The following is a 23,887-nucleotide window of genomic DNA, read 5'->3' on the forward strand; positions in this document are numbered from 1 at the left end:
TGACCCTCATTCTACTCGACCTCTCCGCCGCTTTCGACACAGTCTGCCACAGTACCCTTATACAACGCCTCAGCAACATCGGAATACTAGGAAAAGCCTTGGACTGGATCACCTCATTCCTCGCTGGGAGAACTCAAAGAGTCCGACTCCCCCATTCAACTCTGAGGCCACTGAAGTCATCTGTGGCGTTCCACAAGGATCTTCACTCAGTCCCACCCTCTTCAACGTTTACCTGAGTCCACTTGCCTCCATTGCGCGTCAACACAACCTTAACATCATCTCTTATGCCGACGACACCCAGTTAATCCTCTCCCTCACCAAAGACCCTAACACCACCAAAACCAATATTCACGAAGGCATGAAAGAAGTAGCCGAATGGATGAAACACAGCCGCCTAAGACTCAACTCAGACAAAACGGAAGTGCTCATCCTAGGATCTTCCCCCTCTGCTTGGGACGACTCTTGGTGGCCTTCCGCTCTGGGAACAGCACCCACACCCACAGACCATGCACGTAACCTTGGCTTCATCCTAGACTCCTCTCTCTCAATGTCCAGACAAGTCAACGCAGTCTCATCCTCTTGCTTCAACGTACTTCGCATTCTCAAAAAGATCTTCCGTTGGATCCCCCTCGAGACAAGAAAGACTGTCACACACGCACTGGTCACGAGTCGACTGGATTATGGTAACACACTATATGCCAGAATCACAGCAAAATTACAGAAAAAACTCCAACGCATCCAGAACGCATCAGCGAGACTCATATTAGACCTCCCTCGCCAAGATCACATCACCGAACACCTAAGAGACCTCCACTGGCTTCCCGTCAACAAAAGAATTACATTCCGCCTTCTCACCCACGCACACAAGGCCCTCTACAATCTAGGACCCGAATGCCTCAACACTCGCCTGTCCTTCTACAAACCCACCCGCCAACTAAGATCGTCCAATCAAACCCGCGCATCCGAAAATCCACCATGGGCGGAAGATCCTTCTCCTTCCTTGCCGCCAAGACCTGGAACTCACTCCCCACTCACCTCCGCCTTACACAAAACCACATCTCCTTCAGAAAAGATCTTAAAACCTGGCTATTCGACAAATAATGAACCCCTTCCCCAAGCGCCTTGAGACCCTCTGGGTGAGCAGTGCGCTATACAAATGCCCGCACTTGAACTTGAACTTCTGGCAGGATTTGCTCCAAATGTGAAGGGAAAGAACGTTGCTGCATTTTCACATTCGGATTGTGTGACTTTTAAGCAGCATATGCCATGTGAGCACACAATGCATCTGACTTGTAAAAATGTTACATATGCCAATTTGCCCGTGTAGGTCATATGCTTCAAGGTGACAAACCACCTGTCTGGCCTGTACATCTATCTTAAAGGCTGTACCACATTTGGAATCTTCCCTTGGCAGGCACCCCATCGACATCCAGACAGACATGTTCTAAGGCAATGGCAAAGTGGTCAATTGCCCAGGGCCCCCACCTTTCAGAGGGCCGCTGGGGAAAGAATCATTATTTTTTCTCACCTATCTCTGTTTCTTTTTCTCACCTACTCTCCCTCCTTCTGTCAACCTTTACTTCTCTTCCTCTCTCCATGCAGTGCCATTTACGGATTTAAGGATATCAGGCAAGACATATTTCAGTTGCTTTTGTATGACTTCATTGCTCAAACGGCAAGTACAGGTCAATATTGTTTGGCATCATGTGGGCTTGAGCTAAAAGAAAATGGGAAATAAAGATCAACTTTATTCTGATAGGAGGCCCCAAAATATATCTTGTGCAGGCCCCAAAAGTGGTAAGATGACCCTGTGTCGTGTGTCAACGCTCGCTCATTGGTCTGCCACTTTCAGGATGTTTGAGACCTGGCAGAGGACAAGTCCCTGGATCTGCTTTTTATTACGGAGACGTGGCTCCACGAGTTCTCCAACCCTGTTATAGAACTAACCATACCCAGGGGTTTTAAAGTGTCCCGGGTCGATCGCATAACAGGCAGAGGAGGTGGGGTTGTGGTGGTGTATAGGGATAAGTGGTTCCTTCAATGTGGTGATATTGTGAGCATTGGAGATGGGGAGGGTTTGGATATTTGACCATCTCTCCCCAATTTTCACTGGATGGTATTTTGGTCTACAGACCTCTGGGTTCCGAAGGCACCTTTCTTAAAGCATTGGATGATATACTCTTGAGTAGCCGCGAGCGATATAAATGCATCTAACAATCCCATAACCTGTAATTACTATCTGGACATCTACCTCTGTTTATCTCACTGTATCTCACGGCCCACAAAACAACCATTGGGTATTAGTAGAGCTTTACATGAACTTCAAATGCATACATTTAATTGCCAATTGGTTTGCATATTTTGAGAATGACACATGCAGTTTAAGTCATCTTCTGCAGGCTATTACTGCCCAGCTGTAAACACATGCTATCTAGGTCAAAACAAAGAGGCAGGGAAGGACCACGAACTAATATTAATGTGTATGCAATATATATGAGAGGGGAAGGGGCGATTTTTCCAGTTTGTAATATGTCATTTGGATTCCTGATGCTATTGTGCTCATAAATATGTATTTAGGAACATAAGTAATCGCCTTGTATTAACCCACACACAACTGGATAGCACACGCAGGGCAGAGACGGACATTTCGATAGACTAGGTAGATAAGTAAAAATGCTTGCTGCACGCGAATAGGAGTGGGTAAAGTCTCAATTGAAAAGAGAAAGAATGCAGCCTCTTACGCCAAGAAGGTCTGAACACATTAACTATGCAAGATGGATTCTACACCTAGCGTCCTATGCAGTACTAATGCAGTGTGACCATCGATGACTGGATGCATCCGTTCTCCAGCGGGAGCTTAGAAGCACAGTTACCTCAGTTTTGCCACTATGTTAAAAACTTGAGGTCCTTTGATGTTTCACGACCGAGAACCGGGCTAAAGTGAAACAGTGTGCTGGTAGAAGCGTCAGCGAAGCATTGTGCTGCACAGCTGCGTTCGTTCCCCAAGTCCAGGTAAACGTGCTCAGCAAGATGCTGCTGGCGGAGAAGTTTGGACTCCTCCGGTCACTTGTTCAGTGCAGCGACCCCGCCCCTTTTCCCGCTCGGCCAATGGCCGCGGCGCTGGGCCAGAGCGCCTGGGCGTCCGGCCTCTGCCGCAGCGAGCTCTGCACTCCCCGGCGCGCTCGCGCTTGGGCGCTGTCCGTGGTGTGCATCGCGCGGCGCCGGGAGACGCCCTGTGCGTGGCGCAGCACAGAGCGGCCCGGAGCTGGTGTGGTGCGGCGGCTGCACAGGCAGGGCTCAGCCGCTCTCTGCTGATCAAAGGCGCAGTGCGGGGACGGCAGCAAGCGAGGCACTGACAAACAGCGCACCCACGGCCGCTCCCGCGCACCCGACCGGGATCATGGAAGACTACCTGCAGCGCGCTCGGGACACGCTGGTAAGAGCCGCTGCAGCCGTCACGGTCTCATTAATTGTCATTAGTACCGAGGCCAGCTGGGCTGGGGTCAGACCAGCACTGCTAGAAGGGCCCTGCCTGGCAAATGCCAGTAACTTTCTTTCATCAGTGTGCGCCCTGCTCGGCCCAGGTGTGTCTGATTATTCTAGCTCAGGGGCACCTGTGCAGGGGCCCACTCCCCTACTGTGTTTCATGTGGGCCGGGCAGAGCCACAATGTCTGTCCGAGTGGGGCTCCAGAGGTTTTGTGTAAATAGCTTGAATGAGCGAGTGGAACACCTTTGCGCTCCATCTTATGTTTGTGCCGAAAATAGTGCAGTGGACAGGGATTTATTCTAGGGCCCTAAGGCACATTTCGCGCGCACCCCACTCACAACAGCCCCAGTCACAGGCAAGGGCTTCTGGGAGAAATTGAGAGAACCTACTGTGGGCGAAGTAAGAGCTTGCTTCTGGAGGCATATAAACATCGGGGCTGTTAAATCACACAGAAGAGGGAGCGCGCGGCCTGTCAAACCATTCCTATGCCCCACTGCATGTAAACACATTTGCGTCACCGTCACAGTCTTGTTTTCAAGTGTTAGCCCCTGAACTCGTTTTGCAACGATAGTGTCTTGCACGTGCTCTTGATAAACCCTCTGCCATGTTGCTGATAATGTAAAAGTGACCACCCGGCCCTCTAGCTCTCAGTCACTGTTCTTAGTTGTGCTTGCTTGGAGAGTACTCACTGTTATTGTGGTTTATTACTTTTTAGCCATTGGAATATATGTGCCCAGCTGAATAAAAGACTGTTATACGGATTAAAATATTTAATACAGTCTAATAGCCACACGCTGATACTAACAACCATTTCCACTAAGAAGTTGCAATAAGCTAAATTCTGTCCGTGGCATATTAGCAGATGCCCGCAAACCCTTGTGCTACTGACTGGCTCCGGGTGCAACCATTTGTAATTGGTCTTCTACATTCTCAAGTTTACAAAACATTCAATGGTCCATAGTAGTGATTCCGTTGAGAAAAGCACTAATTTCAGAACTGAGCACGTAGCTCGTGAAGCAGACACCCAAACAGTGGAGTAGCCAGTGTGTCATGGGCCTTAGTGCATGGGATGAAACGGGCCACCTGGCTGATGACTGAAATATAAAATAAAGCAATAACCAGATTTAATTAGGCCCATCAGGCCTCTGGGTCCCGGTGCCACTGCACCTGCTGCACCATTGGAAGCTACGCCCCTAGACCCAAATAAGTCGAATCCTTTCGGTTGTCTGATTATCGAACTTCTGCGAAAAGCCATTTTGTCACATAGGTTAGAATTTCTAATTTTACCAAAGCTCGACTTTGTTCGTACATTGAGGCTTTATCACAGCTGGTTGCCTAGTGACATGCTGGGCACAGGGTAGTGGCGTAGTAAGGGCGCCCTGGTTCCCAAGGCACGCAAGTAAAAGTGCCCCCTGGTGGGTTGAATAAAGAGCCAAAACTGTCTGGTCCCCCTGGCGCTGCACCTGTTGCACTATCCCTAGCTGCGCCCCTGAAACAAGGCCCTGCCAGTGCCTTTAAAAGACTGTTCGTGTATTCAGGCACGTTTCACAGTGGAGTACGTCACATCTTTATTTTACAGCGCGACATTTCCATGCCCTGCTCTAAACTGCCAGCGCCTCATCGGTGTATATCTGTCTTGGGAGCAGAAAATATATTTTACAAGAAATATGCTGGTATCCTGTGCCAGTGCAAACTCACTTGCAGAAGTGTCTACGAGAGGATGCCAGGGAACGGGGTGTGATCTGTTAATCTTCAATCCCGGTAGCAGATATTGAACTCCACCTCGGTTTGCTCATAACACCTGTCACGTGTGGACTATTTCTGCTGTTTCAGGGCTGTGACTTACTGGAACGTGAAGTGTTCTGCAGTACTAACAGGCATTCAGTTTAGTGTGGTTGTAATGATCACTAGTTCGAGGCACCACATTGGCTAAAATGTAATAGACTTGTTCCATGAATTAGTAATGGTGCCACAGAGAGTGGGGGAGGAAGTGCGTTGACGGGTCAGTGGGATGGGAAAGGGGCGGGGCCAAGGACAGGCTTGGAATGATACAGGAGGAAATATAGCAAGGGCGTCTTATACATCCGAATGTCACTACGGTCAAGGCACAAGTCCTAAAAAAGAGAAGTGGGGGAACTAACCAAGTTAGGCAGTACACAAGCGACATCATGGTGCGGTATCACAGTGCGTGACATTGCAAGTGACATCAAATAAAGAGGCATCACTACCTATGACCTCACAGGAAGGTACTTTACAAGAAGTGATATTGGATTTTAAGACCTCTGAAATATGTTTAGCAGATCTATTATGAGGACGTTTGAGCACATTACAATATTTAAGAAATTAGATTTTGCGTTGGGGTTGTGCCAAAAAAAAGTGACGCAGCGCGACACAAAATCTGTGCCTCAACTTATTATATATATATATTCTAAAAACTCTATCTCAAAGAACTTGGCAGCAAGGAGAAACATGGTAGTAAATCTTTTTTGCTTAATTGTTTGCAAATCCTTCATGATTTTTTGGGGGGAGTTAACACACCTTTTGCAGAGATCTTTGTGTGCCTAGTAAATCTCAGGGAATAATAATAAAGGAGGTTCACACATTTGTCAGAGAGAGCTGTATTTTGTCTAGTCCCAGCTTTGAATCATAGTAGCATAGGGAGTTAAAATGTATCCTGCAAAGCACATCATGTAACATGCAGATAATTTTTTTTTAATCTTACGTAGATAGGTAAGTGGGTTAATGCTTTTAACACAAAGGTTCTGTTGTTAATTACAGTTAATAAATTGCAGTCCTTTTAATGTAGCACAGCGAGCTATGAAGGGCATGTGACACCTACACCTTGCAACCCTCGCTGACTTACGGAAAATCCTATACATTGATTTACACACATATCATTTATTGTCAATGTATAATGTGTACGTGTGATGTAAAGCACTCTATCACCCTGCATTTGGATGAGTAGTGCTATAAAGAAATAATGCAAAAACAACAGTTGATGGACAGAATGCAGAACAATGTCATACATTGCTCAGACGTGAGTCCCGTGCTCTCCACGTCACTGGAGTAAAGCTATCCTGGCTGAAGACGGCTGATAGCCAGAAACCGGTCCTAGGATGCTTTATTCCGGTCCAGGGAAGACATGGCTTGGCAGTCCGGGCTGGACTGTTCCCATGAGGCACAGGGTCAAGGCTGATTTGCATACGGCCATGTCTGAACTGGGGTGGTGAGCAAAAAAACGATGGATTTAGGCCCAGATCTCTGTACTGGGGTGAATGTATGACATTGTTCTGCATTCTGTCCATCAACTGTTGTTTTTGCATAAAGAAATAAAACAGAATAGTGGTTATTTAAATGTTATTGGGTAAATAATGGGACAGACCAACAAATCTAACTTTCTTAAAGTGCATGCATATCTCTTATGGATAGGGAATGAACAAAGCCAAAAGTACTTGTGAAGTAATAAGAAGCTTTGTGCCTTTTATTTCCTCTCCATTGCATATTCATCTAGGTCTGAGGTTCCAGACACCTCCCAGCAATGATACATGAACAAAAGAAGCCTGATTTCCCCTTAAAATTAGCCTTTGTTTTGAGCTCAGATGGATTTTAAAATAACAAATCCCCCTCACCGCCTGTATGTTTCTGCTCGGACTGAAAGCATCAATGTGCAGGAGCTACTGAAATGTGTCCCGGTGTCCTGAAAATTACACCGGGATAAGATTGGCAGATTTTTGTGGGACCCAACTTCTTGGCAGGGTAGACAGTGTCTACCCTGCGAGACGAGTGGGTAGATGCCCCCTACCCACGTGTACTCCGACTTGTGCACTTACCACTGTAGTCAGGAATGTTTTTTATTGATTAGCCATGTGATGCACAGATACATACACTAGTGCTCTGACTTTTTGTAATCTCAATAGTTTACAAACGAGCCAGTGTAAGGTACGTACATTATCCAGCTGGTGAATTTAAGTAGGTGGAGAAAATGCATGGAGCTTGGGGGAGCCCATCTCTTCACATTTTTACCTCTTGTGCACTTGTGATGAAAGTGGATTGCACCTACATTAGTGTGGCAATAGCTCATCAGAGGCGGCTGGCATGTACTGATGGTAGGGGTGGTGGGGGCACAACAACAAAAACAATAATAAATTAAATAAATGTACATTCCTTACTTGTAGCGCAACGTCCTCCTCCCTCGGGTGTCTTCCAGGAAGCTCATGAAGGCTGATGCAGGAAAGCTTCACTACCCAAACCTGGCGCTGCTTTTACAGCATGGCATGAAAGCAGCTCCAGGATTGGATAGAGCAGGATTTCCCAGCACTCCTAAGAACTGCAGGCCTGTGCTTTATCTAACCCAGTTATCTTAGACAGCTAGGTTAGAGAACTTTAAAATGTGCATGTCTGGCTGTCCGTCCCAAGATGGCCGGCCAAAGATACATGTGCACTTTAAAGTGCACAGCTCCTTGCTGCTGCCACTTGTCAGTGCTAGCCACACCCGTCCTGACACTTAGTTCAGGATGGGTTGCTCAAAACTAAAACAGTAATAAATAAGCTCTGGGGCTTGTGTGGTGACACTCCTCTGTTCAAATAGAGGAGCCACCCCTGCAGATCATGTCCTTTTTCTGCTACCATGTGATGCTAAGCACTACATCATAAATGGCAACAGTATCACCAGGGTGTTGTTTTGAAAGTGCAGCAAGTGCGCTGACACTAGGGTGTGGAAGGTGCTGCATCACCCACAGCCCTGGAGGGAGTTCAGGAAGATACTGGACCAAAAGGAATCCTTTCAGTCACTTTTTATGCAATATTAGCTTTTTCTTCCAATAGAGTGAAAGGTTATTGATAATTAAAGAGAGCCAATAGTAGAACTTTAGCATACAGCTGCGGTTGTCATATCTATGTTTACAATATGGGATATCAAAGAATCCACATAAGCTAACACACTTTTGTCACTCTTGTGATTGTATTCTGTGGAGGATGAAACAAGGAGGCACATGAAAGGCACCAATGTAAAAATAGCCCCTTGTTAATGTTGAAAAATATTAAAAAGGAGGTACGTTTGTGTCTTTTAAGGAACGTCATGGCGGGCAGGTTTCAAAGTAGGGTTAGAAAGCAAGCTGTTACACATTTATTTTACCATTGTGCACACACGGCTAGAACTGCTGTGGATTTGAATGATTTATTTTAAATATCTCACTTTTTTAATAGAAATGAACACAATGTATCCTTGTATTAAAAAAACACTTTTGCTCATTTGCTGCACTTCTCATTTAGTAAAACCAAAATCGTTTACATCCTGTACAATTTTAGTGAGCTGTTACCCCTGACCAACACTCTCAGTCAGAAAACTGTTCTACCTTTGCTTAAATACGGTAACAATCCATATCCAAGAGTAGGATTGGGCCAAGTGCTCTCTGTTTGGCTTTCACTGTTACTGTAAAAATACTTTACACAACTTTTCCAGGGTTCCACTAGGCCTTTTCCCACTTGAATACATATTGTGTGCCTTTGTGAAAATGACACTCAAATGCTCCAGTGTGGGACATGCGACGAGCTTAAAAATAAAAAGATGCGGGGCAGAAGTGCCTAGTGCCTGCATAATGTAAACAATGTTTAAAGCAGGGAGTCGTCAAAAAGCACAATCCCTTAAAAGGTTTAAGCGGCTTTGGTCTGTCAGGTTTGAGGTCGAGGACTATTCTAAGCCAAACTTGCTTTGCAACAGTGGACAGAAAAGTTTAGAATAACGTTTTAGCTTCATGTCAGATTTTATTTGGAAAATGATTCAATAAACAGACAAAATTGAGAAATGTTCCTGTTTGTCAACCAGTACAAACAGAAGCAATATGAAAAAGGAGGTGATTGAGGAATTTATGGAGCTGAGCTATCTCGAACCTGAAGGTGATGAGGCCTGAAAACATTATGGGGCAGATTTACAATAACTGGCGCATCCCCAGGGATGCACCAGTTATTGTGCGCCGCAGCTCCGCCACCCATGGTGCGCCGCATTTACAATGCGGCGCACCATGGGGCAAAAACGGCACAGATGCGTGACGCATCTGTGCCGTAAAGGCGGCACATTGCTGGAGTTGCTTAGCAAGCGCGACGCAGCTCCAGCAATGCTCTGGGGGGCCCTATCTGTCCAATGCAGCTTCAAGCTTTACGCCTGCTTCAAGCAGGCGCAGGGTTTTGACGCAGCATTGGCCTAAAAGTGACTGAGTGAAATCTTGTAGTTTTATCTCAGCCACTTTTAGGAGGCGTTCCTGCGCACGAACGTCCCCCCCCTGCGCCGGAACGTCTCCTTATGGCTTCGGCTTTACAACGTGACTCATCTCCCAGATGCGTCACGTTGTAAATACCCTGCACCATGGCGCATCTTTTGCGCCGCCGCTGCATCACAAACGTGACGCAACAGCGGCGTGAAAGAGGCGCAAGGGGCTTGTAAATCTGCCCCTACATACAATGTGGTTAAGATGAGCAAGGGGGTGGGCGAAGCTATTCTTTTTTTAACCCCTTCGACGCTCATGATGGAGCGGTTCCGTCATGAGCGCCGGTTGGGCTTAGCTTATGACGGAACCATTCCGTCATGACCACGCTCGTTCTTAAGAACGTTCAGCACAGCGCAAAAATTCGCGCCGCGCTGATGGGATTAATATCATTTGAAATCCAGTTGTATTTTTAAAATAAAGGTGATTTCGATTGTGATCTATCTCTTTTTCATAATCATGTAAGCAAGAAGCTCAGAGGTTGACATTTCAATATAGAAGGGCAGAGTGGAAACTGTATTTAAAGAATAAACAATGTACATTTTACATTCTGTAAAGAAGAGTAATCCCAGAAGTAGGCTTGTTTTTGTTGGGGGCAGGAGACAAAACGGCAGAATAGGCTAAACTTGTTATAGCTAAACTGCCATCTGTGGAAGAGAGGGCCTAAATTCTAGTCATATCCTCTTATTTTTGATTGTTTGTGTATTGTACTTTAATCGTGCTATGCCCAATTTATACCATTAAACAATGTACTTCCACTGGGGATACACTGAACACTCATTAGTTATGTCTGTACTGGGTTTTATGATTTACTTAAATCATATACCATACTTTAATTGGTGATATGCTGTACATTGGACATGCACTAGACTCTCGTGTTATTAAGTAATTTGGTTATATACTGTATGCTCATTGGTGATATACTTTATTTGATAATATGCCAAGCTCAGACTATTTATATACAGTATTTTAATTGGTGATATGCAGAACTTTGTAAGGTGTATACAAAACGCTGTTATTATACCTTAGTTTATTCTAAATAGATCTTTGATGCAATGCCATGTTTTAGTTTAAGATTACGTTTATTAATAGTTTGATTAGGGCACAATTACAAAGCCAACAAACTCTACTTATGTATCAAAGACTAAACGATTATAAAGAAAAATAAAAATAAAAATGTATTAACTTTATATCAAACACTAAAGGTTTTGCACATTGATCATAGTCACTTGCATTCTGCACCATCACTAAATATAAAAGCTCAGAATCTTACTGAATATGATGGTTAAACCTACATATAGTCTTGTGCCTTCATATTGATAGACAATTTCAAATCCTTAGGTGCTCATTACAAGTGGTTTCCTAATTCTGATTTGGGCACATGCATATGTTTCCGGTCAAATATATATTTTTAGGTATGTATTATTACCACATAATAGGCTACTGCATGCAGTTAAACATGTGATATTGTTTGTTTTTGGAGCTTCATATCATGCGAACTAGACCCGAAGGTGTCAGAGCGCTTTACACGAGCACCAGTTATGTTACAGACGGACACATTCATTTTTTTTTGTTTGGCACGGGGAGATTAAGTGATTTGCCCAGAATCACAGGATGTTAGCGTCACTGCCGAAAATCGAACCCGGTTCACCAGCTTCGAGGTTTACCGCATTAGCCATTAGACTACATCCTCGCCCAATATATATTATATATATAGATATCAGACACCAATCTACGAGGTCAATCCTCATGAAACATGTTATGAATATGTTAATTGAAAAAAGGCTTACATTTTGGGGTTTCATGTGGATATTGTTGCAGTAACACCGATTTCCTTAAATTATCACTCATTGCAGATGTGGAAATTGTTACAAGTTTGGTAAAACTGTCTAGCATCACTGTTTCAGGCTGCAGCATTACCAACCACTTTTACGAGGCCTTAGCTTTTTCCAGTTCATTGATTCAACTTTCTCCAATTTGGAGGTCCCTTTTAATATCTACACATTCTAGAATAATCAGTATCTTGGCTTTATAACCTTGTTTCAGAGGTCGGATATACTCTTTGATTGGTAAGGCTAAAACGTTTTAATAACCCATAGTCCTGTGATGTTGCAAGGGGACTCTCAGGTGCGTATTGAAGACACATGGCCTGAAAATAATGTGCACAAGTAACAGCATTCCCTTATTTTTTCTAGTTTATCAGTATGACTAAACCAGACCATACCAAACTTTGACTACGTTTTCTTAGATTTTTTTTTATTTTTTTTGTCTCAAAGCAGTGGGAATTCAGTGTAACCCTGAAGGTTTTTGGCCTATTAACAGAAAATCTTATACATATCTTTGAAGGGGTCACTCACGGTTATGAACTTCGGACAAACATTATGGATATATTTAATAAGTGACCAGACATGTCTGCTATATCAATTGACGGTACACAGACAAAATATCGATTTTTAAATATCGATATACAAAAATATCGAAGTTTAAATATCGATGGGACAAAATATCGAAGGTAAGTAATATCGACAGTCTTAATATCGATATTAGTATGATATCAGTAATATCGAAGTTTTAAATATCGATGTCAATAATATCGAAATAAATAACTTCGATGTTACTAATATCAATTTTTAAATAAATTTAGTGTATATTATATTGTATTTATTATGTTTTATTATTTATTTTTAATGTAATTTAATTAAATATTGTCTTTTACTTCTGTAGCGGGTTGTGGGTTTATAGGGGAATAGGGTGGGAAGTAATTTAATTATGGTAAATTAATTATTAATTAGTAGGAATTATTAATTAATTAATTGAGAAATAATTTTTAATTAATTTTCATTAATTGATTAATTGATAAATATGTTCTGTAGCGGGTTATGGGTTTATAGGGGAATAGGGTGGGAAGTAATTTAATAATAATTAATTAATTAATATATGTTTGTACATATTTTAATTAATAATTAATTGGTAATTAATTTATATTAATTAGTTAATTAATTAATATAATTTTGTACATATTTATAATTATTAATTAGTTGGTAATTAATTAATATTAATTATTTAATTACATTAATTATAGTAATTTTTTTATATATAATTTTTTGTTATTCTTAAGTAATTAATTGGGAACAATAATATTAATTATTAAATTAAAATAATTACAGCTAATGTGCTAATATATTTACTTTATTGTTATTGTTAATTAATAATTAATTGGTAATTAAATAATATTAATTAATTTTGGGTAAAGGAGTATTTTTAGGGTTCAGGGTCAGTTTTCAGTTTTTGGGTAAAGGGGTATTTTTAGGGTTCTGGGTCAGTTTTCAGTTTTTGGGTAAAGGGGTATTTTTAGGGTTCAGGGTCAGTTTTCAGTTCATGGGTAAAGGGGTATTTTTAGGGTTCAGGGTCAGTTTTCAGTTTTTGGGTAAAGGGGTATTTTTAGGGTTCAGGGTCAGTTTTCAGTTTTTGGGTAAAGGTATTTTTAGGGTTCAGGGTCAGTTTTCAGTTTTTGGGTAAAGGGGTATTTTTAGGGTTCAGGGTCAGTTTTGGGTTTTTGGGGTACAGGGATATTTTTAGGGTTCAGGGTCAGTTTTGGGTTTTTGGGGTACAGGCGTACAGGGTAAAAACCAAAAATATTACATTAAATCAAATAAATAACATTAAAAAAAAATTACATTAAATTATTAAGTGTTTTATTTATTTTAAATGTATATGTATTAGTTTTAACTTTGTTTTAATATTTTTATTTAATATTTGTAAAATTATATGTATTTTACAATTATTTTTACATTATTATTAATACATTTAAAAAACAATATTTTTGATTCCGATATTTTTGTACTACGATATTATTGTTTCGATATTTTTGTACTTACCTTTATGAAGATAGGATTCCGATATTTTTGATGTCGATATTTTTGCTCCGATATTTTTGTATTTCGATATTCTGTCTGTCGATATTATGTCAGACATTCTCAATTGACAACATAAATAGGGTCAGAATACATCCCGGGTGAAGGTGGGTTTGCTTCATGACCATAGAAGTCGCTCTGCTTGTGGACCCACCAGAACTTTAGCCCCAGTGTCTAAATGGATGTTCATACCCTGAGCACAAAGCCCTGAGGGGTTACCTACAAGACCACCTTTCTCCAGAGATGGGTAGTGGGTGCCTTGTCAGACACTGTAGTATAAATATTTTAGAATTTGAATTGAGCATAATTCTGGCAAATTTATCAAACATCAGAATATTATCTGTACCATAGACTTTGTTTTTGAAACCATTTTTTTCAGGTGGAATTATTTTCTGTTTTGTGGCCCAGTTTTCAAAATGAAAGAATTCATTTTAGCAAAAGAGCTTATCAGATCTGTCCCGGAGAGCAGTTTGTCTACAAAAACCATTCATGCACCTTAGATGCCTTTTTGTATGTAGGAACTTCAAACACTGCCTCACCAAGAGTCTAAACTGCTTGGCGTGACATACAGGAGCCAACTAAACCATACAGCGTCCATGATCACATGTGGATGTTATATTTTTCAGCTGAAATTGGCAGACCATGTGGTCCTCGTGAATATGTGTTAATCAAAAGTGGGAATGGACACTGGTATCTACAATAACCATTGGTTATGTTTGAAAACCCTCATAGACGCTATGATTTAGATGTTGCGTGTATCTTTTTATCCGCCCCTCGTCAAGCGTCACGGCATAGTCATCGGGTTATCAAATGACGTGCTATATGCCTGCCTCACACGAGCCAACCTCTGGTAAGTGTAGAAGTGTCCAGAAATTGTAGGGACAGCCACAGAGGGAAGATATGTAGAGCAGCCAAGAGAATTCTTAAAAAGCAGTGTCACAACAAACCAACATTTATTATAAAGAGGTGGGCACTGTTATTTAAAACTGGAATAGTGGTATATTGGGTAACCGAGTTACTGGATTACCTTATATCTCTATAAATAGGTCGACATGTTTCAGCTCACCTGGGCCCAACAAGGGTCTATGGAGCTTTCGTCAGGACAGTACATAAAATAAGGTTGAATACTCACACAACTTGTGTAAAGTTCAGTTATTGTATGAAATTCTCATACTGAGATTCCTGCATTGTGGGAACAAAATTACCATTAAGTTTCTCAATGTAATAATTCCATTAGCATATAGCGCGCATACAAACAGTCTTTGTAATCACCAAGAAAATAAATGATCTTATAACTAGCGAACATTCATTTCTGTGTAACGTGCACAATACTGTGAGCACTCGAAGGAAAGTGAGGCTAGAGAGATGGGTAGTGGGTGCCTTGTCAGACACTGTAGTATAAATATGTTAGAATTTGAATTGAGCATAATTCTGGCAAATGTATCAAACATCAGAATATTATCTGTACCATAGACTTTGTTTTTGAAACCAGTTTTTTCAGGTGGAGTTATTTTCTGTTTTGTGGCCCAGTTTTCAAAATGAAAGAATTCATTTTAGCAGAAGAGCTTATCAGATCTGTCCCGGAGAGCAGTTTGTCTACAAAAACCATTCATGCACCTTAGATGCCTTTTTGTATGTAGGAGCTTCAAACACTGCCTCACCAAGAGTCTAAACTGCTTGGCGTGACATACAGGAGCCAACTAAACCATACAGCGTCCATGATCACATGTGGATGTTATATTTTTCAGCTGAAATTGGCAGACCATGTGGTCCTCGTGAATATGACCATCTAACTTTTAGTTTCCGGGTTAGTATTCTGTCAAAGTTTACTCATTGCATATCTTCCTCTTTAAGCAAATCCGCCTGTGACAGGGAGCAATGTCATTTAAATCAGATACATTTTATACATGGGCCATCCATTCTTTCTCTGTAATGATTTTGCAAATGTATTTCTTAGGAAAACTGGAGCATTAGGCTTCTATTGCCAGAATTTATGCATAGTTTGTGTCGTAGCACTTTCTCTCACTGCACACTGCAAGCGGGCTTCTCCTGTATCAACATGGCTTATTATTGCACAGTAGCTCTTCATGTAGCTTCTTCTTCTTTTTCTGCTGATAGCAGATCCATTAATACATTTCCTTCATTTCATTATGTTAAGTTCCATTCGTTTTTCTGTATTTGCGAGTGTTTTGTGTTTTGAGACCTGAACCATGAAATTACTCTTGCTCTAGCTGTGTAATTGCGAGAGAGCACAGCATTGTATTTTGTAATAACCAATTGTTCAAGACAGGCAGAATAGCCAATGGTTTCTCGAACTGTTTCTTCTGATGATGCACTATTATCGAAGACAATGCATCAAATATTTTCATTAATCCAGAAAAGTTTTCCATTAGGTTTTATTTCCAATGCTCCATTAAATAAGGCCCACGAATCTCTGCTAGTAAAGGAAAAGTAACTCTAATGAAAGTATGTGGTGAGTACTTAATTGTTAAATTTTCACTTCGTTGTTATTAATATTATCCAGCAATTCGAAATGAAGTCAAATATAATCTTAAATATTATTTGAAGTCCCAATTCTTGTTTTTATCGACCACAAGAATATCCTATATGACACTGCATTCATCAAGAAATATCAAGGTTATGAAGTAAATCAAGTAACTTAGGGCCTCATCAGGATCGCGGTCGGACTGCCACCGACAGGCTGTCAGTGGCAGTCTAACCTGCCGCATTATGATGCAGTAGGTCTGACCGTATCGGCGAGGGACCGGCAGACGCCTCCGACGGGCTGAAGGAGCATATCAGACCCTCGGTCTGATCATGTTCCCTACAATAGGGACAGCGACTGCGCAGGCACCACCATAGGGATTAAAATGTCCCTTTCCGACAGCCTTTCCATGCTCGTCTGACCGCCATGGAAAAGGTGTCGGAAAGGGACTTTGGGGGCCCCTAGCAGTGCCCCTGTGGCCCTTTGGTATGAGTCCCAGGGGGCACTTGTAATGTGCCCCCAAAAATCCAAACCCTATGTGCCAGGCACCAAATGGTGCCTGGCACACGGTGCATTGATGTTTAAAAACATAATTCTTTCCAATGTGGCTTGTGCTGCAGCCCTTTTCGAGCTGCAGCACAAGCCGCAATAGAAAAAGACATGATTCCGACTGCCTACACTGCAGATGTATCATAATTTGGCTGGTGGGATCGCCGACTACTTGTCGGTCAGTCGCAATCCTGCTGCAATGGCGGGCGAACGGTCGATCTGACCGCCATTGTAATCAGGCCCTTAATTACCTGTCTGTTGATTTTTTTTTATTGCTGAGAACTGTTTGCAATATAGATATGTATAATATTTGAACTAAACCCTCAAACATTTAACGCTAGTGTACAAAATGTGTATAAGGATCCCAAAATATTATTATGGAAATATTGTCATTCGTCTCTTATATATTTTTTATTAATTCCATAAATGCAAGGAATAGATGGTCAGGTTCATTATCAGAAGCAATATATACATTCAATATTAAGAGCTTTTCCGTACATCTTAAATAATCTTTCACTTTTATTCCTCATAAATTTGGGCGATTAATTTTTTCAGACTTTCAACGCACCACTTGCACTGAGTTTACAATAGTATTTCAAGACTACCTTAAGGTGTGACCACAAGGCACTCTGTGTGCAGGTTGGGTGACAACATAATAATTTGTCATTTTGAGATCCGCTTACAGCCAGATTTCTTGGAAGTTTGATAATTTAAGCACGTGCAAACCAGAGTCATCTAACACTGAGAGATACAAGTTCAGTATAGCAATTTAAAGCTGACTAAGCAAAACACTGGGAAAACATTAAACCAATGACTCTTACTTTGACAGTTCGATTGGATTATGGAGGGCAACCAATTCGAAGCACCACTTTGGAAACTGATATATTTGCCACACTGGTATTTTTAGCCATTTTGTTTACTATTTCATTCCCTTGATTGGTCAAGTCAACCAGCTGATTTTATTAGTTCTTGTGAGATGCTGTAATTACCATAGGTCTGAAGAGATTTGAAGCATGCCTGGTGGCTATCTGGATCAGGTTATATTCATTGTTGTCTACAATAGCCTATGTGGGTTTAGAAAACGTAGTGGACATTATGGGCAGGGCATCTATGCCAGATGCTCTAATTAGAGTCCCCATATCTTTCAACATCAGGCAGACATTGATTATATCAGTATTACCCACAGCTTTGGCTGAAACGTTCTGCCTGCCATTGGAGCTAGCTAATATCACCAGTGGTATATGATTAGAGTTTTAAACTCATAGATCAGATGCATACTGGAAGATGCATAAAATAAGACTGTTTTAGTAAAATCATGTCTGTCTATTAAATCAAAGTGTAATAGTAAAAATGGATCACAACCTAAAGGAGCAAATTCACTCTGCTATCCACTCAAATCTAAGGCTGCATTCATATTAAGTGATTTTTAAACATTTCAGGGATGAAGCCATGTGATTTAGTGTTACGTAATTTCCAGGTGTGCCCTGTTTACAATATAACATGCTCTGGTAATTGCTTGATGTCCATTTTTATCTTCCCTGAGTCGTGTAGGTAGTTAGTAATTTATTTTTTACTAAATGGCACCACTTCTGCTTTGTTTTTCTTTTTATTTTTCTCACGTTTTCATGAAACACCATTTTGTAAAATAGGAAACACTGAGATCTTCGTAACCTTAATTTATTTACAATGGCGCCATTCTTATTGATTCTGATGAGTGAGCCATACACTTACTGTTGGTTGGAGGCACATAACGTTTCTTTCTGAGCAGCAGACTTCTTTAGATCTTAAAGAACAATGGCTGCCGAGAGAGGACTTTGATACGTTTTTCTCTATTTAGTGGCAGGTTTAACCTTTTTTTCTCATATTAATATTTCGTCCATCTCTCAAATATTTTTTCACATTGCAATTTTATTCTTAATTACTTCAGCTATAACAATTGCAGAGGATAATCTCTTTGCCACACGAGTGCAACATATGCAAAGATCTGTTGTTTGCATCTATCACAATTTGTTCCAAGTTTTGTGTCCGCCACTAATTGCCTTTCTTATACCCATGATGTGGTCACTGCGGGGAAGGAACTTCTATAGCAACCCCACAACTGTTGTCAAGATGTTGTGCTTTGATATCATTATATTTGACATTGGCCGTCTACCACAATATTGCAATTGAAATATTGATCTGCAGCTGTATCTTGTCAATTATTCAACTCCAAAATATCGCCAAGGTGGAGTCAATAATCATAAATCGACACTGCCTGTGACAATATTTTGGTAGTTGATATTATGGTCACGATTTACCTACACATTGATTTTCCGATTGTGATGTTGCAACACACATCACAGAGTTTATTGGAGTAGATTCAACCATATTGATAGACTTGCAATCATCTAGGAAGGAACATTTTTATACCATAACCAATTAATTACATTTAATATCCAATTCCTTACCTTAGTTACAGATTTATCTCCAAGTACCTGCGTACTGGATAATATAACCTAATATTCTAAGAAGAACAAGAACTCTCCCATCTTAAACTCCTATTCTCAACGATAGAGAGGCCATCAAGAGTATAATCCTCCAATAAGGTGCTCATAAAAGGAGCACTGAACAGGGTTTGCCCTTGGTCTCCAACCACAGAATATTTCACCAAACCATCTGCCAAGAGCTCACTGCATGAGTCAAGTTTACTTATTTTCATAACTCTTAAGTCAGGTGGAGTCAACCTCGTCAACAGGAATCACTCTGGGGGATCTGTTCTTTTGTAATCTCTAGTACTTTCAGGAGTTTCTTCAGAACTGGAAAAATACTGGCAAGGGTTAGAGGGGCTTCCAGAGGGTAACTGTTAAATTGAGAGCTGCACTTTGTCCCTGCAAATGCACGGTTATATATAATCTCCGAATCAGCACAACACTACTCAAGCGTAGTGGTGCAATAAGTTAAGGACCGAATGAGAATATAAATTGCACAGCCCACGAGCTGTGAACAAGAGTCCACTCGATGAATTAGGAGCCATGTTACAGCCGACTATTACCTAGAATCATGGACAGACTTCCAAAGAGAAACTTCAAATCAGAACGCAAGGGAAGAAGTACTTAAATCTGCTCACGAGTCCATGTAGACATCAACTAGCCTCTAGCGCAAAGTCTCACACTTTGATGGTGATATAGTGCACTTTAGCTATTTGACATACTTGGAATTTTTGATGTGTGGCACTTCGATAGTGATAATTCATATTTTGGCCGGTTTCATTCAGTACTATAGCTGTGTAATTACTATGATTAGTAGTGTACGCCCCTTTAATGATTAACAAGCATTGATAGGCGATATAGTTTATTTGGTGATATGCAAAAAATTATTTATAAAGATTATTTTGGTAGTGGATAGACTATAGTGATGTACTGTAATTCATAATTCATGTTACTGTCTACAATGGTTCTTTACTATTCTTTGATAAGCCTTCTGCATTAGTTTTTTTTGCACTTTGGTGATATTCTCTACTTTGATTAAGTGTCATTTCCAGTGGTTATATGCTATTTGATGGAGTCATGCTGTTTGATTGAATAGAGTTATTTTATGTTATGCTGTATTTTTTCTGCATATTACACCTCAACATGTGGCTCAGTGGACTAATGCATCCCTTCCCGTAAACTGTGCTTGACCTTATGGTCATAGATTCGAGTCTCTGTGGACCCACTCAGCCTTTTATCCTTCTGTGGTGGATAAAATGAATATTGTTGAGTTTGGTAACAATAAACATCTGTTACTCAGCGCTAAATTGAGCCAGCGTGTTTTATATCCAATTCCATGCCTCTGTTTTACAAATGCACATGGCAAGTTGTGCGATATATGCGGCTTTGATGATATTCCAGACTTTGGCTATAAAGAGTACGTTGATTGGTGACATGCCATACTTTACTACAGTCAAATGTAGTACTGTGTTGAACTGCTGTACTTTGTCTCTTTACAATATTTTGGAAATGTCCAATTTGCAAATTATTGCTTTAGAGTTCTTTCGTAACGGTCCATACATTGATTATATAATCACAAATGCCCACGTCTTGATTTTGTGAGTTTTGATTGGTGACATTCTGTTTTCTGATTGGTGAAAGCCATACTTTATTTGGATATATTTTGTATTTGTATGGCATGCCATATTTTGGTTGACATTGTGAAGTATTTGATTGAAATCCGGTGTACCTTGATGATTTGGAGTCGTTTAAAATTTTTCAGGTGCTCATCAAACTGCTAGAGCTGTACAGCCCTTTCCGTTGAAAGTCTTATTGCAGCCTCTCACCAAGTTTAGAGTTACCAGAGGCTGTGTGAAGAATTGAATTTTCTCTGAACCTGCTTTCCGGTGCTTCATTGGTGATAGAAAGAGTGCCCATAGTCTTAAATCCACATCAAGCCTCTTTGATACGCTGCCTGTTTATCTCACTCTTGGAGGTTTCTGCTTTCTTCCTTTGGGGCAGGTTTGCGTCTTTTTCTTCCTCCATCATTCTGATCCATATGTTTTTTCCCTCTCTTGAGCACAGTTGATATTGGACACGGAAAAAAGTGCTTGTGGCCCCCAATGGCAACCACCGGATCAAAGTGAGCACTGCTGCTTTCAGGAATGCGGGGTCTGTCATAACTCAAAGGGCAGGTTGCGTAGTTCAATGCAGTCACCTCGCATATTTCCAGCTCAGCCAAGTTTACAAGCCACAGATTATTTAATATGTTTATGTTCTCTGATATCTGATGAGGACAATCTTTAACATAATAGGTGCATCACAATGAATCCTATGTGAATCATGAGTCACCATGAACATGCTTGTAAATGACATAGAACATGTGTTGTACTGTAAACACAATTAAGATATTTTGAAAAAACGCATGGAGAGAACACTGTTGGTGAAAATGTCAATGCAGGGCAGTCTGATTTGTCATGGTGGCTCGATTTCTTTGTGTTTTTTTTCCATTCAACAAAACTCCAAAAGTGGGGGATTGTTTTGTGAAACAAAATAGCAATGTGGCAAACATAGAGTTTTATCCCAGTGCATTGATGTCCTTGCTGATATTTCCTGCAGGGGCAGTAGAGTTGTAAAGCTGGCATCGCTGTGGCAGATCGACTACTGGTGAGATTTCCTGTGTTAGAGCTGGCAGATGCTTTGCTATTAGATACCCATTCGTTTTCCCGACTAGATGAGGAAGAGGAAATATGTGTGTAGTGTAAGGAGGCAGCATTCAATTTTCAGTGGATGTCCCATTCGACCATACTGCAATTTATGCCCTTACTTTTCTTTTAAATAGTGAACCCTAACCCTTGTTGTTATTTTATTTATTTAGAGTTTTTATATAGCATGTGTTAGAAATTGCAAATTAACCTGTGCTCAGTCCTCTGGTAGCTTGGCACTAAACAGTCAAGCTTAACTTGAGACAAGGTGTAAAGCATTAGTGCAAGACTTCAAATGGTAATAAAGTGAGAACACCACACAATAAGGACCCCACACCAAGTTAGAATTTTTTAAAAATATATAAAACAAGACAAAAACAAAAAAAATCCAATCAGTAGAAACAGAGACATTCAAGATTGAAAGATTTCTGTGAAAATATTGCCAAAAAGCACACAGTGTCAACTTTGAATATGCGGTTGCACTGTCCCGGGACAAAGTCACAATTTCAGTTTGACCGCAATGGAGTACGGGCCAGTTGCAGGGACCCATTTAGGCCAGCTGAAAAGAATACCTGAAATCCTGGTTTGCGGAGTGTTGTGAGGATCCGGATCAAAGATGTGTTGTGGAGCCAGGGCGATATGTCTGTTCCGAGATGTGGCTAGGCTGCGAGTCGACGTGGCTTGAGATGTGAATTCTGGCATCAAGGATGCAGCCCACAGTCGGGGCGATGTGTTGGTTCTGAAGAGCTGGGAGGCTGCGATGCGGAGTCCATCATTGAGGTTGTCGTCAACGAGGAATGCAGGGGCCTGCACCAAGGATGCTTCGCGCAGTGGCAGTTCTGATGGGACTGTGCCAGCGATATGGGTCTTTGTGACAGGTTCAAACCACACTGCAGCGATGATATTCCAGTTTTACTCGGGTTTGCCCCAGAATGGAGAGGAGGTGCACTAGTTCCGCTGGATCCACAGAGGCTGGCAGGGCACTTTAAGCCCACTTCCAAGGGTCCAGGACTCGGGTGGCACCATTTTTCAGGATAGACTCACAGATGACAGCGTCCCGGTGCAAGGTTGTTGGAAGCCTGTTGTGTCCCGGAGGCTTCAGATCAGGAGTCCAGCCAACTAGTCCTTGAAGTCACTCTGAGTTCTTGGTTCAAGAGACGCAGGTTTGGTCCTTCTCACTCAGTCAAGGAGGCAGAAGGCAGCAGGTCAGCACAGTAGGACAGCAGTCCTTCAGAGCAGTAGTCCAGCAGAGTGGCAGTCCTTTCAGCAGCACAGCAGTCCATCCTGGCAGAGTATCCACAGGCCCAAAAGTGTAATGAAAAGTTGCCGTCTGAAATCCAGTATTTATACCTAGTTGTGCATTTGAAGTGGTGAAAAGCTTCTAGACGCATTTCCTTGAAGTGCACAGGTGCCCTGCCTCCCTTGACCTGGCTCTAGACTAACTGCAGGGGGTATGCATCCCTTTTGCGTGGCAAAAGAAAACAGTCTATTCAACTGTAAGTGGGGCTGGGCCCAGTAACTTCCGCCCATCCTACTAGAAATGGCCTATCCAGTTGCACCTAAGCTCCCCATTGTGTGTGCCTGTCTAGGAGGAATACAAAATCCCAACTGTCACCTACACCCATTCATGTGACCCAGAGACAGGCTGAAGGCACTAAATTGCCAACTTTCTAAAAGTGAAACAAAAGGGGATGATGGACGGAGCGTTTGAGCAAATCAAACACTCACCCCCAGTCAACTGATCTGGGTTTAATCCATCACCATTCTTTAGCTCACTCAGCCACCCCAGTTCAGTCATGGCCATATGCAAATCAGTCTGACCCAGTGCCTCATGGGAACAGTCCAGCCCGAACTGCCAAGCCATGTCTTCCCTGGACCGGAAACAAGTATCCTGGGACCAGTATCGGATTCATAATCCTCATCAGCCAGGCTATCTTGAATCCAGTGGCCAAGCGAGCAAGGGACTCACGTCTGAGCATACCCTGCCAACTTAGGGCGAACAAAGCGAAACAAAAGGGGATGATGGACGGAGCGTTTGA

At 41.6% G+C, this 23,887-nt stretch overlaps 1 protein-coding gene across 4 annotated transcripts in view; it reads left to right on the forward strand.

The window, feature by feature from the left end:
- The first annotated feature begins 3,223 nt into the window (after window positions 1-3,223).
- The window catches only part of LOC147727294 (protein prune homolog 2-like), a 1,486,257-nt gene continuing 1,465,593 nt past the window's right edge, over window positions 3,224-23,887 (forward strand). For all 4 annotated transcript variants that reach the window (XM_086961350.1, XM_086961348.1, XM_086961347.1 and 1 more), the window contains exon 1: window positions 3,224-3,436. In XM_086961350.1, coding sequence (XP_086817476.1) covers window positions 3,401-3,436 — 36 coding nt within the window. In that variant the 5' untranslated portion in view covers window positions 3,224-3,400. The remainder of the gene's footprint in view (window positions 3,437-23,887) is intronic.

Source organism: Lissotriton vulgaris, chromosome 3_1, assembly GCF_964263255.1.
Source record: "Lissotriton vulgaris chromosome 3_1, aLisVul1.2, whole genome shotgun sequence".
Lineage (NCBI taxonomy): Eukaryota > Metazoa > Chordata > Amphibia > Caudata > Salamandridae > Lissotriton > Lissotriton vulgaris.